The following is a 16,616-nucleotide window of genomic DNA, read 5'->3' as shown; positions in this document are numbered from 1 at the left end:
CTTTGGGGAAATATGCCTGCTCTGAGAGGTTCCAAACCCCCAGCTGGGAAATCCAGTGGAGGATGGAGGCCTGGGAACTGCCTCCTGAGGCCCTGACCCCAACAGGTGACCCTCAGCTCCTGGCAGGACTTCTTCAGGACCCCAAGTCCATATATATTTCATGTATTTCTTTCACATGTTCGTGTTAAGTGATACTTTGGGATATCCGGAACCAAATCCCAGCAGGCTTTGGCCATCAGCCACCCAGCCTGATGGGAATATTTACATGGGGTGGTTAAGCACATAGATGCTGACTCCAGATAGCATGGGTTCAAATCCCAGCTCCGCCACTTAAAAGATGAGTGATTTTGGACAAATTACCTAACCTCAGCTGAAAGTAGTCATGATAAAAGTATCCCCCAGGGCTGTTGAGAGTATACATTTAATTAATTCAACAAAGGCACTTAGAACAGTTCCTGGCTACAAGAAGCACTGGGGCAGCTGCAGCTGTTACGGGTTGTTCCTATACGTGCTGCCAGAGTGTCCTTTGGTCTCTGGACCTGTAGGGGAGGCTCTGTGCACGGGACACCCAGCACACTCAGAGGGCACGGGGCCAGGCAGCTGCAGAGAACAGGGTGGGGTGGGGGCAGAGTTGGTGCCGGCTCCCGCCCAGCCTCCTGGTCTGCTGTGACTCCTGAGCCCTTCTGAGAAGCAACATCTTGGGTTGCCTCCCTGCCACACACCCCTCCCACAAAGCAGCCAGCCTGGGCTGGACATAGCCTCTCTTTAATGGAAGTCATGAGTGCTTCGACATAGGAGACCAGCTTGGACAGGGAGGTGTGGCCTGGGCAGCAGGTCAGGCTCCTCCTCTGCCATGGTCCCAGGGGAGGATTGGTGTGCTGGCTGGGGGCTCAGAAGATGTCGGGGACGATATAGTCAGTGTGAACACCGTCGATCAGCCCATCCCCGTTGTTGTGGATGAACCAGCAGGTCACCTCAGCCCCATGCCGGGGGTCTTTGCTGTAGTCTTTTTGCAAGCCCCTGAGGAGACACAAGCCAGCTGGGGTCACCTTTTGGAGCTGGCAGGGCTGCACCGCCCCAGGAAGCCCACCTCAACCCTGTGACACCTGGAGGAAGGCCTGGAGCAACGATGGGGAAGGCCAAGGGCAGAGATACTGGGAGAGCAGCCCACCCACCTGGTGACCGTCAGCCAGCGTTTCTTCACCACCATTGTGGCGTCTGTCTTTGTGGGGTCAGAGCCTGGGTGGAGGTCGAACACTTTATAATCAAAGGGGTGGAAGAATTGTCCTGGAAAGGCATATGGGAGACAGCAGTTACCATCGGGGGCCTTGCTGCCTTGTACTCAGTAGGTGCTCACTGGAGGCTTAGAGAGTTGCCTAAACAATTGTTTTTCAAGGGCTTGACTGTTTCTATAAATGTTGGCATCAAAAGCCACCTTTAGTTCACTTGCTATAAAGAAGCAGATATATTGCCTGGTGGTTGTACCTCCTGTCTTTTTGGACCAATTCCAAAGTAATCTGGCTGGGGAGAGAGGGGTGAGGGGTAGAGAACGGTCTGCAGGAAGGCCACAAGGAGAAGCAGTGTGGCCGATGACCCATCCCACTCAGGAGGTCTCTGGGTGTCCACTGGACCTTTCCATTTGCTAATCGGACCTCTCCTTACTCGCTCCCAGGCTCACTTAACCTTTAAATTCATTGTGTTTGATTGCAGCCTTTCTGTGGGACAAGCCTTCACGGGGACCCTCTTTGGAACTCTGAGCCTTGTAGGCCATGTTGGAGGTGGGCCTATCCTGGTGACCCGCTGCAAAGCTCACCCAGGGTAAGTCCTCTGGTTTCAACACCCCACGCCACAGCTCTGCCAGCCTAGCCAGCCGTACCCAGCAGCCCGTGTGTCCGTGCCGACATCCGGTGACTATCCAGCACGTAGAAGCCCAGGAAGTCCTGGCAGATGGCACTCCCCTTCCATACCCGGTGCAGGACGACCTCGAAGGTGCCCCCATCCTCCACGGACACCACCAGGTTCCTCTTCCTGTTGATGGTCACCACCACCCTGTGGGGCCAGGTGCCATGAGGGCAGGTGCGGCTGCACTGCACCCCCTCCATTCAGCTGCTCTTGTCCTTGAGACCCAGCTCTTATGAACCCCTCTCCCCACAGGGGGTTGACGGTTACCTGCTCCATGCTCCTTCCCACTTGTTGCTATTGTGTATGGGGCCCTTACAATGTGCTAGGCTCTGTGCTAAGCCCTCCACGCAAACTGCATCATTCAGTTCCCACTCTGATCCTGTGAGGACTGAGGCTCAGAGAGGTTAAAAAACTTGCTCAAGGTCACACAGCTGGTGAGTGGCAGAGCCAGGACTTGGACTCCAGCCTGTCTATTATGAGTCTGTGTTCTTTGACTCCCACTTATCATCTGTGTCCTCCATACTGGACTCTGCCCACCTCTTCCTATAGCTCTGCTGCCCAGCATTGGGCTCTGGTGCTCAGCAGTTTATCGAACGAGTGAATGAGTGAAGGAAGGAACAAACAGTAAACAAGGCATACTAAGACAGGGGCTGAAAGAGAAACCTAGAGAACGCTGGAGTTCAGCAGAGGAAGGGACTAGGATGGCTTCAGGGAAGAGGTGGCCAATGCGCTGGGCCTGGGAGGAAGAGTCGGCTTGGTTTGGTGGAGACAGGGGTGGACTGCAGGGTGAGGGTGCCATGGGAGCACAGGCATCTAGGCAGCTGGGCCCGGAGCACGTGTCCAGCAATCCAGGGAAATTGGGAGTCAGGGGTGGGGAATGGCCCACGGGGCCCGATGTGTCTGCACAGCCTACGCGGAGGCCACATGGACGTCACACGCTGACACAGCTCGGGGAATGAGGGCCCAGCAGGCTCAGGCAGCAGAGCTGGCTCGGGGGCTTCGCGCCTTGGTCTTCACCACACCCACCCCCGCCTCCCCTCCCAGGCCTCGGCCCCAGCCCGGTTACTCATTCTGCCGCAGTGAGGCCTGGTCCCTCCAGGAGAATATGGGTCCGCCAGAGCCAGGGTTCAGTGTAATGTTCTGAGGAGTCACTTCCAGCTGGAAGCCTGTTGCGGGGTTTGCGATCCCCAGCCGCCCGAAGTATGTGCCCGCGTGCTTCCCAGGGCCACTGGCCTCATTGCCGATGAGCTGGCCATTCACTGAGAAGCCTGCAGTGGGGTGAGGGGCCAACCGGGTCAGGGCGGCCCCGCTCTCCCTAGAACCCCACCAGCCGGTCCTTGCTCCTGCCGCCCCCAATGCCCACCCTCTTTGGGCTCTGAGGGCCTCACCACCCAAGGGGAGGGGCCTTCAGGACAGGTGCAGGCCGCTCGCAGCACCGCCTCCCTTCCCTCCCGCCACACTAACTCTCTTGAGACTTAGCCCTCGGTTCTGGGCCCTGAAGGAGGTGTCACCTCCCCGAGGACAGGCCTTGGGCCTGCTCCTTCTCTGTGGACCCAGGCCCTGACACAGGGCAGGTCACAGTAGGTGCTGCAGGTGGGCCTCTCCACAGAAGCCTCCTCTGAACTGAGCAGCCAAAAGCCCCCTCCCCGTCTTCACTATCCCAACACAGCACGTCTCATGCTCGGAAATTGTCAGCTAAGAATTTGTTCACCTGTTTATCTCCCTTCCCTAAACTCCACGAGAGCAAGGACTTTGTTTCGGTTCCCACTGTGTCCCCAGACCTTAGGATGTGCTCAACAAATATTAGCAGATGGCCTGACTGGACTGGGAGGGTGGGAGAAGTGGCCGATAGATGGAGAGGGCGTTGTTCCCATCACCTGAGCCCTGCTGGGGAGGTGGGCTCCAAGACCCCTGCAGCCATGCGGGGGATGGGGGAGGGAGGTGTGGCAGGGCCACTGCATCATTTATAGGATTCAGTACAAAATGAAAACGAGGGGCCCCTCATTCAAAACTTGTTAAGAATTTCAAGATGCAACAGCAGAACATTCAATCAAGCATGGAGTCCTTCCAAGGGCAGGGTCCTGTGCACCTGCACAGGTCACATGCCTATGAAGCAGGCCCTGTATAGGGCCCAGGCAGGCAGATGGGGCATGAAGGAGGCCAGCTGAGCCCAGCCAGGTGGCGGGTACACAGGGTGAGGGGAGTGGAGGCCACAGCCACTGTCCTTCCTGATCATGGCTGAACGTTGAGGACAGAAGAGCCCAGGCCCCACCCTCTCTGGCAGAGGGCATAATGTCACCCGTACCTGTGTCAGGGTCCTGCACCAGGCTCAGGACCACACCAGGCTCCTCGTTGATATTGAAGCACAGAGTGTCCTCTTTCTGGGGCACGTGGATGAGGAAGTGGGGGTCAGTGTCCACTGGGGGCACAGCATGGAGTCTATTAGATTGAGTATTAGGCACATGGGGCCGGCTGGGGAGAAGGGTTCAGTCAGGCAGGTGTGTCCCTCAGACCCTCCCAAGGACTCACCGCCAGTCACTTGGTTTGGCAACTGCTGGACCTCGGAGCTAGGGCGCGTCGGAGAAGGCTGCGAGGCCAGCAGCACGAAGGCTGACGGGCAAGAGTGAACAGCGCTTAGAAGGAAAGCAGCTGCGCCTTCCCTGGAGCTGCTGCCTCCTTTTCTGAGGCCCCTCCCACCCAGGTGGGCTGGCCTGAGGCCACAGGGGCCGGAGTGGACACAGAGCCTTTGACGCCTCTCGGGATGTGGGAATGGAAATTTGGCCCAGCACAGTGGCGTGGCCCCCTCTCGGTCTCCTTTCCTGGGAACTGGGAGGTGCTGGTGGCATAGGGGTGGCGAGGCCAGGCCAGGTCAGGGGGAGCGTTCTGACGGTTCCCAGTGAGAGGCAGCGAGGAACGCTGGAGCAGAGGAAGAAAACCTTAGGCTATCATTTCCTCATCAGGCAGATAGGTGATGACCCAGGCTTTGCTCAGGACTGAATGCACAGTCTGAGAGGTGGCCATGTGTGGAGTAGAGGGTAGAGACCTGCGTCATCAGGATGGCTGCCACTTACTCTTTCTGGGTCCCACCATCTCTGTAGAGGACAACGGTAGAGGACAACGTCACTCTCCCCACTCCACACGAAAGGCACGCACCTCATTCCCCAAGTGCAGCTGGGCCCGGAGGCCAATCAGGCCTGGGCCCGCCCTCCTCCTGGGGGTCCCAGCCCTCTTCCTGGGGGTCCCAGCCCTCCTGGTAGATGGATGCTCACACGTAGGACCCTAAGGAGTCCGGGGAGTGGAGGGGTTCAGGCTGAGCGAGAACTCCCCGAGCACACAGGAGGCAGCAACTAGTTTGCAGCAAAGTAGGGAAGGGCATCTTGGGGAAGGAAGAGACCAAGAAAGGGTGGAGCAGAGCAGGGGGAGTGGGTGCTGTGTGCCTGGCGGCTGGAGCACGTGCCACTTGCCCAGCCACCCGGAGCCCCTTGCGGAAATCAACGTGACTTAAAAACTCACCCAAGGGCAGAGAATCTGGAAAGGAGAGAAAGGAAAGAGAATTAACGCCCAGGAGATTTCTGGCTCTCAGAAGCCTCCCCATGCCCACAGCCTCCCCTCTGCCAGCCCATACCCTCCAGGGCCTTGTCAATGAGGGGCTCCAGGCCGTCTTGGTCCGCCATGCCCCTGATGGTCATGGAGGTCAGCGGCGTCACAAACTGATAGGCCAGCGACATCTTCAGGGCCTTGGCTGACACGTTGGCCTTCTCTGCCCCCTCCAACTTCATCCTGCCAGACAGACACCCGGCTCTAAGCCCACAGCTTGGATGACAATGGACTTGCACTCCCTCGTCCTTCCCTTCCTTTGTTCACTCTTTCAGCAAATGTTTACAAGGCCCCTGCAGGGCCCCCGCCCAGGAGCTGTCTTCAAGGACCTCATGATTTAAAGGCCTCCCTCAGAGAAAACCTGGAGGTCTGACAGGGCTGGGGGATGTGCCTCAGAAATACACAGAGAATTCAATAGCTGTGAGATCCTGGCAAGTGGTCTAACCTCTCTGAACCTCGGTTTGCTCGGCACGTTGTGAGGATTAAATGAGTGTGTCTGGACACAGCAGCCCCGCAGTAAAGGGAAGCCTCCCCCGCAGCAGCTCAGTGGGGGCAAAAGGGGCTGCCCTGTGCCCCCAGCGGGCCCTGACCACACTACTGACTGCCTGGTTGATATTAACTCAGCGAGCAAAGTCAGAGGCCAGTAAATCTGACCTGCTTGCAACCTCCAAGGCCTAGAACCGCCCCTCTGTAGTCCAAAGGCCCAGGGCGGGGGGCGTGCTCTGGGGTGGTCATGCCCCTCCACCCCCCAGGCAGCCACAGGGCTGGTACCGCTTGGCCAGCAGCTCCTGGATGGTGAGGTAGGCCCACAGGCGTTCGACGTGGTTCTCCAGCATGTGGCCCCGCTCTCGGAGCAGTTTCTTCATCTCTTCCTCGTCCACCAGGCAGGTCGTCTTGAATTCTTGGCCCTCCTGAGGGAGGCGAGGGAGAGAGAGGTTGTGCGCCATGAGGGGTTCTGGGTGAGCCCGATGTTGTCTGGTCTCTGCAGCTCCGTTCTGAGCATGCTACCCCCTGCCTTTCCTGAGCCTGCTCTCCTCGTCCTCTTCCATCCGTTCCTTCCACAAAAGTTGCTAAGCACCCTCTGTTAGCCAAGTTGGGCCAGGCCCTGGGGATCCCAGGGATGGAGGATCAGGCCCTGCCCTCATGGAGTTACTCTCTCTGGGGGATGCCAGCAGGCACCCAGCCGATCCACCATGTAGCTGTTTCCACCACGCCCCGCTCCTCCGGATGCCCACCGAGGCCCCGTGCACCATTCAGCTTGCCACAGCTCACAAATGCGCCTTCTCTCCCCAGCTACAGTAACGGGGGCACCTCTTCCCAAGGGCCTCCCATGTACCAGGCACTGTATAAGCCTATCATGTGGATTATTTCGTTTACTCCACACAACTCTCTAGTACATTGTTACCCCCACGGTACAGAAAGGCCTAGAGAACTGGACCCATTTGATCAACGTCACCCAACTGCAGCCAGGGTCTAGCTCAGCTTTCCTCACTCTAAGCCCGAGTCCTGAACCCTCAACTACACTTCACGGCTAGAGTCCAGGTCTCTGTGACACCCCCCCACACACACACACTGCAGCATGCACGTACACACGGGCACTGCACCGTGGTACAAAGCTGCATGTACAGTAGGTGCTCAGGAAACAGTGGTCACTTGAGAAGAAAGAGGCTGGCCTCTCACACTCTCACGCTTTGGGAAGAATGATGTGAGGAATAACAGGTGGACCAGTTGGATACAAGGGACTACAGCTAATCAAGGCCATGTTGGCCCCACTCTAGCCTGCCCTCTGGATGCCTTCATTGGAAGAATGCTCAGCCCTGGGGTGTGTGGCCTGCTGGGATGAGGCACCACTCTGGGGAAAGAGAGGCTGCTGGGGGCACAGGGGTGGGGAGCAGTGTAGGTTTGGAGTCTCTGGGTGCCTCTCCACCCTCCGCAGCCCTCTGTTTACCCCATAGGCTTGCACATCCGCCTTGAAGCTGCTCAGTTTGTGATCAGCGATGCGCCCGGCCACTATGATCTCCGAGCCTTCGTAGTACTGTTTATGGTGGTGCTGGGTCAGGGCCGAGACGGCATCCCAGGGGTACAGCAACTCCACATCCCTCAGCAGAGGGTTGGCTACCTGCTCGTAGAAGCCCTGTGGGGATGGGGGGTGCAGCCTCAGAGCTGGTGGGTCGTCCTAGGCATCCAACAGGAAACCCACTCACAAAGTGGGGTGTCGGGATCCCTACTTTATAGAAGGAATTGAAGGCTCAGGGCTTAAGTAACTGGTTTGAGGTCACACAGCTAATTCGAACCCCACACCAGAGCTTTATCTGCTCTGGGCTGATGGGTACGTGGCTGCCAAGGCCATGCTCCCCATGGCGTGACTTTGGGAGCAGGGGGAGGAGGAGACCTGCAGCTGCTGGGTGGCATCGTGGTCCTCGTAGATTCTCTGGACACGTCCGTTGTTCTCCAGGGACATGACCTCCAGGAATTTCAAGTCCACATCATGGCCGAAGCCCAAGTTGTAGAGTGGGAACTTGCCCCTGATGGCATCTCGGACGTTCTTGAGGATTTGGGTATGATCCGTCACCCCTGCAGCCACACAGCCAGGTAGGGACGGGATGCTGGCTCACAGGTGTGTGGGGCACAAGGGGACTTTGGGGCACCCTCCCTGGGGGCCAAGACTCCCATCTCAGACCATCTCCAGTCCCCACTGGCATCTTGAGGCAACGCCTCTTGCTGGCTCACCTGGGTGACTGCAACAGCTACTCACAGAGCTCCTCGAAGACTTTGCCCATCTACATGGATCCACCATGAGCAGATCTGATTCTGCTCTAAACTCACGGCTCCTTGCATGGCCTGTGAGGTCCTGCTGACCCTTCCACCCTGTTTCACCTACTCTGCATATGCCTACACTTCCCAGGCAGGCCCTGCCAGTGCACAAACCTTGTTTTGCTCAAGCTGCCCCTTCTGCCAGGGATCCCTTCCTGCTTCTCCTCCCCTCCTTCCAGATTGAGCTCAGGGGTCACCTCTTCCAAGACGCCTTCTGAGACCCTGCCTGGGCCAGGTGCCCCTCGTCTGTGCTCCTTTGGCCTTCTGGCACCCTTCAGGGCCCTTGACAGAGCATCTGCTCCTGGGGCTGCCTCCCCCAGTGGACCCTGGGCTCCTTAAGGGCAAAGATGTGTCTTGTTCTCTTAGTGTCTCTCCTTGGTCCCTAGTCCTGTGCTTGGCACTCAGTCAGTGCTGAATCCATAGTTCATTAAACTCAGCCTAGGGTCCTGCCCATCCTCCTGGGCCCTGTGCAACCCCGTGTCATGCAGAAACTTCCCCAGCTTCCCAATTCAGGACAGAACACCTTGGAGCTCCTTCAGACTCTGTGGTCTGAACTCTGCTTTTAAACCAGTGCTTGGCTTTGCCCTTAGCCTTTCTGCCCCCTGACAGCATCCCCATTGGTTGTATTTCCAAGTTCAGCTTGAATGCCTTTGGTAATGAAGAGATCACCACTTCCCAAGGTAGCCCTCGGGGCGTTTACCTTCTGTGGGCTCGCCATCTGTCAGCATGATGAGAATAGAGGTGTGGTTGCTGAGCTCTGGGAGGCTTCCCTGAGCTTTGTTCAAAATCTCAATTCCCTGGAGCAAACCTCCATTCAGGTTTGTAGCTGCAAAAAAGAGAAAGCAGATCAGTGTATGCCCTGAATCTGAGGGGACAGAGGTGACATCGAGGTGGCCCCAGACCCCTGCCCTTACACCCAGCCAGAGAGAAGTGCTGCACAAAGTTCCGAGCTGCATCCAGATTGGCGGCAGATGCCTGCACCAGCGAGCCCCTCCAGGACTGCACTGCAGACCCAAAGAGGACCAGGTCGAAGTAGTCCCCTGGCCGCAAGTCCCCCAGGATTTTAAGGAGCGCCTCCTTGGTCTGTAAGGACAGGACAGTCAGTGGAGGGGCAGGGCCCCAGGATAATGCCTTCTGTCATCTCCAGATACCCAGTTCAGAGATCCACAGGGTAGAGGTACATGGTGGGCAAGCAGAAGGGGATGGACAGGACAGCCAGGTGGTGCCAGGAGAGGAGCATCCTACTGAGCTCTGGGATGTCTTGAGGGGGATGGAGAAGGCAAAGGGACCCAGTATGGGGAGGGGAAATGACCAGGAGTTCAAGGGGGTCAGGATTAAGACAGAGGACCCCAGGGGGCTGAGTTTCTAAAACTCTGATTGTCCAGCCATGCTTTCACTGCACTATGGACAGGACACCCAGAGTGCGGTGGGAGTGGGCTGTGCCCTGCTGCAAGCCATCTCCCGGGAGCGCTGTAACCATCCCTGCACGCCTAGGGTACAGGTCTCATCTTCCAAGCATCCCCCATTGGTAAACCCCACAACCGTATGGGCACTGCATTTTACTCCCATTTTTGTCATTGAGGAGAAGTGAATGCATTTGCCCACGGTTGCACAGTGAGAAAGTGGCTGATTCCAGAGCCCCTGACCACTGGGATATCCTGTTAAATTACCCTGCCTCTGACCAGGAGCAGAAGTCCCAAACCCAGACTCTGGAGGCAAAACCAGGGTGGGATGGGTGATGGGGCTAAAGAAGCTCCTGCTGGCCAACTGGTTAGAGCCACAGTTTACCTGCTTCACTTTCTGGCCTTCCATGGAGGAGCTGATGTCAATCACAAAAACCACATTCTTGTTCAGTTTTGTCAGGTTTTGGGGAGCAAAGAAGTGGGCAAAGTGGTTATCAGCGACCTGAAACACAAAGGGACAAGTGAGGCCTCTCTCTCAAGCACCCTGCCCACCCTCTGAGTCCTGGGCAAGAAACTTCCAGCTCACCAGGAGGTCACAGGCCCTGTCCCGATTGACATCGTAGGTCACCTTGAAGTCCCCATTCAGCAAGGTCGTAGAGCATGTGGGGCAGGATTGCTGCTGGCCCACCGTGGGATGGAAAAGCACATGACCCTGGAACCATTGAAGGTGTGAGGCATTACTGGTTTGCAATGACAACATAAGGTGTGTGTGTGTGTGTGTGTGTGTGTGTGTGTGTGAGTGTGTGTGTGCTGCACAGGCATAGGAATGAGTCTAGCGGGCCCCTCGCCCTGCTGCTGAGAATACATACCTGTGGGTGGTAGGAGAGAAGACCTGTTTCTTTGCTCACATGCTTCTGAATCATTGGGATTTTCTATAAGTATCATCACTTTGGATACACAATAAAAACAAAATAATAGCAGCATGAGAAGCATCGGTCAACTCACACTGTCTAGTGAAAAAAGCAACACTGTGCTGGAAAATGAAACCTGCCTGGATAGACAAAGAGAAGGAAGAGCTCCCAGAGTGGGAGCTGTGGTCTGTTTGGACTTGGTGCTGGTGTTGCGGGAAATTGGTGGTGGTTTGTACTCGATACACTTCTACACTTTTGTACTTTCCACATTTTCTTTAAAGATGCTTTTCTTTTTACTTTTTGTTTGTTTGTTATAAAAGCAAAATATGCTCATTAAAAATTTTTTTGAAAGTTATTAGGAAGACAAAGACCATCCCCTTGGTCCCCTGCTGAAAGCAAGCATGTTTGCTAACACTCTGGGGTATCATATTTTGTTTCAAAGGAACCCCTTCAAAACTGTAGGAGACATTTCTTTTAAGTGAATTGTTATGGACTCACTACCAAAGGTGGGTGGGGAATAAACAGTTTGCTCCTGGCTCCAGTTGAGGGCAAGTTAGGAAGCAGGGCACTAGCTGGGTATCACCCACTCATATGCCACACTCCTCAGGACCTGGGGTAGGGGCAAGCAGGGGGCTTCTGGGATTCCCACAGACAGGTGGGAAGTGACAAGTGGCAAGTGGCTGGGTAGGCCAAAGCCCTTTCCAAACTTCATCATGTTTCCAAGAACACTGGGGCTTGGAATCCTGAGGTTTGCACATGTGCCCTATATTTCCATGAATGCTTTCCTGTTGGGATGAGACAGGCAAAGAGGAAACTGAGGCTTAAGCAAGCCAGCAACTCACCCCAGACCAGGCAGCCGTTGTAGGCACCCTCCCCAGCCTCAGCACACAGGCTTTTGCCAAGCGGCTCTGAGAATCAGGAGTGCAACGTTCCTCTCTCTCTCTCCCCTAGGGTGGCTTGCAGCCCTTGTCTGCAGCCATGCTGAGAAGTCTCTGAGGGCTCAGCCATCCCACGCACCTCTTTTCCTGAGAAGGACTTCTTGATGAGTTGGGCGGCCAGTTCCTTGGGGAGGAAGGAGGCCTGGGCATCCAGCTTGCTGATCCCCCGAGGCTCAAAGATGTCCACGTCGATCTGTGGCATTGAAGCAGTTCCTGTACCAAGGCTCCCATTTGGGAGCCATCATCAAGTCTCAGCCAAGAGCCAACGTATATCCTGACCACCTACTGTGTGCAGCACCCACCCAGCTCTCAGCACAGGGCCTGGCATGTTGTAGGCACTCCAAAAATATTGGCCAAATGAAAGTGTGCATGCCTGAGCCCCTCAACTCAGTCACCACTAAGGTGCCAGTAACAATTACAGCCCCTCAGGCTGCCCAGTACTAACTGGTTTACAAACTCCCTGGACATTCAATATCTCTCATGATCCTTGTGGCAGTTCTGGGACACACAAAACCCCCATTTGACAGATGAGCAAGCCAAGACTCAGAAGAAGGAGGAGGTTGGAGGGTTCAGGGAGCTCCCTGCCCACGAACAGCCATCAGAGCCCACCCTGAGGAGTGAGTCGCCTCCCTGTGTGCTCAGGCCCAGGGCTGCACACGGTGGGTGCCGAACCAGCGCTCAGAGCCTCAGAGAGGGAGAGGCAGGAGCCCAGCTCCTGAGACCTTGCCCCTGCACGTGGTCACCAGCGATCTACCTCAAAATGCTGCACCAGCTGCTTGGGCTTGACCTTGATGACAATGTCATACTGCATAAGCTTTCGCCTCAGCACCTCCTCGTAGGTCAGCCGGAACGTGGCCTTGCTCCGGGGACCGATGGTGACCTGGATGGCAAACTGCTCCATCGTTCTCCCTGAGGCCCTGGATGTGCCACCAGTGGCAACAACAAACAGACAAATGGTAAGTGATATGGAGGTCCTTGTCACCTAAAGCATGGCCCTCAGAGTCAGTTTCTCTTATTTTCGTGCTGCTCCCAGCTTTCCTTGACCCTCACTCTTGTCTTAGCTGGCTGGCCAGGGTCAGAGCCCCACTTCTCCAGAGGCCTCGTCCAGTGCACCTGTGCCAGCAGTAGATCTGGGCAGTTTGCTCCCTTCCCATCAGCCTGGGCTGCCCTCCACCCAAGGCATGCATCCTGGCAGGGGAGGGCAGCACCAGGGCAGCACCCAGAGCTCACCTGACAAGGCCGGCGTTCTCTCCTGAGATGGCCGCTTTCCGGTACTGCTTCCATGCAGTCACTTTGTCCTTTATGTCTCCGAGGAATGCATTTTCACCTGCTGTGCTACAGGGAGGAAGATGCCCTCAGGGAGGTGCCCCTCCCCAACCACACAGGGCCTTCATATTGGAGGTGCTCCCAGCCCAGGCACTAAGGAGGCCCTGTCCAGGTGAGCACTTGTGAGAGGGCATCTCCTGCTGGCCTTCCACTGCCCCCAGAGCTGCTCAAGGAGGTGGGCATCCACGGCCACAGAGTCCAGCAAGAAACTGTGGGTGCCAGCCTGTGCTCCTTGGGCTCTAGGCTGAAAACACACTGTCAGAGGCTCTAGTTTGCTGTCTAAGATGGGAGCCCAGAGCAGACCTAAAGGGCTTTTCAGTCCTTCAGAGCTGGGGCTGGCCTGTGGCCCTTGGGGACGAGGGGATGGGCTGCACTGTTGGGCCACTCAGAGCCATGGTTTCGGGCTGGGCCTGGTGAACCAGGCGGGCACGCACATGGCAAAGTCGCTGATGAAGGCCGTCCTGGGGATTTCCACATCAAAGGCCACTTCCTTGGCTTCGTCGGCGTTGTTGACCACTTGGCTGGTGATGACACAGTGGGAAAAGCGAGAGGTGACTTTGCAGTTGACTTTCAAACTCTGGATGACCACGCCATCGACAGCCTAAAGTGGGACGTGCGGGAGGTGGCTGGGATGGGGGCTCAGCCACGGGAGACCTCGGCACCCAGCTCTGACACAGGTGCTGTTCTCTATGCCTGAGGCCATGCCGTGGGGCATGAGGGGGGTGGGCGAGCCCCCATTTGGAGGAGACGGGAGTCCCTCTGCCCAGGGGCACACCTTGAAGCCCAGGGGAAACAGATTGTAATAAAGGCCCACCACAGACCCCTGTGCTGAGATCCTCACTCACTGTGTCCAAAGCCGGTCGCTTCTGTAAAACAAAACCGGCACAAGTGTGAGTGCGAGCACTCAGGGGACCAGGGCCTATCTGTTAAGGGACGGGAGTGGAACACAGCCTGTGTCCTCAACGCCTTGGCCTCATTTCCCCCATGCTGCTGGGAAGTCCTCTCCATTCAGAGGAGGTCGAGGTGGGTGGGGAGAGCCCTGGTCTCTGTAGCCCCTTCCAGGTTCAGCTGCCTGTTTCTGGTCCAGGGGTTTACTCACATACCTTGCCGCCTTTGGGACTGCGTGTGGGTGAACCCTGAGCGGGCATGGCCTGCAGGGTGAGCAGGGATGCCAGGCACACACAGAGCAGCCCCCGAAGCCCCATCGTGCCGTGCATGGTCTCAAGGCTCCTGCTGCCTGTCACTTCACTCAGACCACTAATCAATAACATGCTGGATAAACATGGATTAAACATTAGACAAGGTGAAGGCAAATATTACAATTTGAGGGATGAGAAATAGACAGTGAAAGCTTTCTCCTTAGGGGGACTCCCAGCTGTGCAAACTCCTGACCAGACTCAGACTGTGCCCCTTGGTTAGAGCTACACTCAGCTGGCGTGAATTGTGAAGACCCAGACAGCTCATTTAATCCGGGCTCCGTGGCACAGGGCCAGCATCAGCGACACTGGGGCAGGCATCAAGAAGCCACAGTTAAAAATGGAATTCTCAACTTCATTAGGTGTTCCTTTCAAAATTCTTTAAGCATCAACAAACTTTTCAGACAGTCACGCTTTGGCCAGGGAGGCAGATACGGTGGCTTACAAAGCGTCTGCCCATGTCCTAGTTTCTGATGGCACCACCTCTAGCAGTTCTGCCAGAGGTGGTCTGGACAGTTCTGGGGATACGTAATGGGTGACACACCCTTTAGGCCAGTCAGCTTTGTAAAGAAGAGCAGAAGTAAGCCTCATCATTCCAGGATATGGTGGAGACAAAAGATGAAAGCCATGCTTTCATGATGAAGGACAGACTACAAGCCATGCGTCGCTCTCAGCCCTTTATGATCTAGTTTTATCCTCAGGGTGTCCCTGGGACGTTGGTCACACAGCAAATGAAAGAGCATGTATTCAAACCCAAATCTTTCAGACTCCAAAGCCCAGGCCTATCATGTAATGATAGAAATGTCCTCTGCATTATTAGGAAGAAAGAAGAAGCAGTCAAAGATCCCAGAGACCCATCTTGTAGCTTGTGTCTTAAGTTTTATGCACAAACCCTGTCTGTCCCCCACAAGCCACACACACTGGGCAGACATGGCCCCTGGTCAACCTACTCCATGGCCCTGGTTGGGATGTACTGGCTGCTGTGACCCTGATATGGTGAGGGGGCCCAGAGGCTTCTTTGATCTCTGTTTGCTTGTCCTGGACTTTGTCTCACAGAGCAGCTTCTGGGAAAGGGCTTATTGTCCCCAGGCCAGAATACCCTTCTTGCCTGTCTTCTGGCCTTTGCGGGAGATGAGATGGATCTACATGAAACTGTACATTAGGGGTTCTGTTGATTTTCTGCACCAGTATCAACCAAGCCCTATGTTGGGTTGGGTACAGTGCCAGGCACTAGGACACCACAGTGATGAAGCCTATGTGCCTCCCTGTGTTCAGTGAGCTGATGCCTTGGGAAAAGGAGTCAGACAAGTCAAAGGAAACCCAGTGAATCCCAAGAGTGGCCAGAAGCTAAAGAGGAGCCTGAGGAAGCTGTAGAAATCTGGAAGGGGTGGAGCTCATCCCCTGCAGGGCCTTGGAGAAGCCTCCCAGAGGAGGTGCCTAGCAAATAGAGCGGCACTTGGGAAGGACGGGTGGGAAGGGGAGAGAGAGAAAAGCAGATGGGTAAGTGTGTAGCATGATTGGGGAAGGTGCAGGTGTCTGTGATGGGAGCAGCACCTGATGAAGAGAGTGGGGAAGGAGGCTGGGAAATGGCTTGGGACCAGCTGGCACAGGGGTCCCGTCTTTTGAGTAGGAAACACTAACAATATTTTGAGCAGGTGCATGGCAAGATCAAGACTGGGCTGTTGGGAGATGGCTAGTTCCAAGCCTGTGCCATAGAGGTGATAGAAATGCACTTGTGTTGCATGGCCGGGAGAAAGGGCATGGGCAGTGCTAACAGTGACTAGCACCTGGCCCACTTCTCAGCATCTTTTGTGCCTTAGTTTGCTTACTGCTTACAGCTACCCCCAGGAAATGGATACTGTTCTTGTCCCATGTGACAGATGAAGAAGATTGGTTGACTCACTCTGTGGATGTGTGCGTGTGTGGAGGGGGAGGGTGATGGGTGGACAGGAAGCAGCTGAAGTTGCTAAAGATTGAGCCTGGGGTGCTTCCCTAGTGGCGCAGTGGTTGAGAGTCCGCCTGCCGATGCAGGTGACATGGGTTTGTGCCCCGATATGGGAAGATCCCACATGCCGCGGAGCGGCTGGGCCCGTGAGCCATGGCTGCTGAGCCTGCGCGTCCGGAGCCTGTGCTCCGCAACAGGAGAGACCACAACAGTGAGAGGCTTGCGTACCGCAAAAAAAAAAAAAAGATTGAGCCTGGGGGTTTGAGAGGGTGGCCATGCTGCTGGTGCCTGTGGGACAGCAGGTAGGTCCAGACCTGCTCAGACCCCTCGGTCTGATATGTCCAAACTGAACTCATGACCTTTCTTGCCCCCCACCACCAAGCCTGGTCTTCTTCTTCTTGTTGTCCATCCCAGTGAAGGCCACCACCATCCATCCATGCATCCAAGCCAGAAAGCTGGGTGGCATCCTGGATGGCTCCCTCCCCTAAACTCTCAACCTCCTCCCCACCCCATCTCCAACCCTCTAAATATCTTTTTGGTCCATTCACTTTTCTCCAAATCCCCAGTCACCACCAAGTCTACCA

The 16,616-nt window shown here is 55.9% G+C and overlaps 1 protein-coding gene across 2 annotated transcripts; it reads right to left on the bottom strand.

The window, feature by feature from the left end:
* Positions 1–749: 749 nt before the first annotated feature.
* On the bottom strand, positions 750–14,132 carry ITIH1 (inter-alpha-trypsin inhibitor heavy chain 1). 2 transcript variants are annotated; one of them, XM_024746389.1, is made up of 22 exons: positions 13,995–14,132; positions 13,737–13,757; positions 13,326–13,492; positions 12,796–12,900; positions 12,320–12,482; positions 11,645–11,758; positions 10,303–10,428; positions 10,102–10,218; positions 9,228–9,396; positions 9,014–9,139; positions 7,892–8,073; positions 7,448–7,633; positions 6,271–6,410; positions 5,528–5,682; positions 5,416–5,430; positions 4,974–4,994; positions 4,432–4,512; positions 4,208–4,321; positions 2,969–3,170; positions 1,877–2,049; positions 1,176–1,287; positions 750–1,020 (listed from the first exon to the last, which is right to left on the bottom strand). In XM_024746389.1, exons 1-22 carry the CDS (start codon positions 14,106–14,108, stop codon positions 891–893), a joined length of 2,733 nt encoding a protein of 910 aa, XP_024602157.1. In that variant the 5' UTR covers positions 14,109–14,132; the 3' UTR covers positions 750–890. The 2 variants fall into 2 exon arrangements, with proteins under 2 accessions (XP_024602157.1, XP_024602159.1); XM_024746391.1 differs by lacking the exon at positions 13,737–13,757 and having other exon boundaries at positions 753–1,020; positions 6,271–6,407; positions 13,995–14,124.
* Positions 14,133–16,616: the final 2,484 nt, after the last annotated feature.

Source organism: Neophocaena asiaeorientalis, unplaced genomic scaffold (assembly GCF_003031525.2).
Source record: "Neophocaena asiaeorientalis asiaeorientalis breed wild unplaced genomic scaffold, Neophocaena_asiaeorientalis_V1.1 scaffold251, whole genome shotgun sequence".
In the NCBI taxonomy this organism is placed as follows: Eukaryota; Metazoa; Chordata; class Mammalia; order Artiodactyla; family Phocoenidae; genus Neophocaena; species Neophocaena asiaeorientalis.
This window is presented reverse-complemented; position numbering and strand designations above follow the sequence as displayed.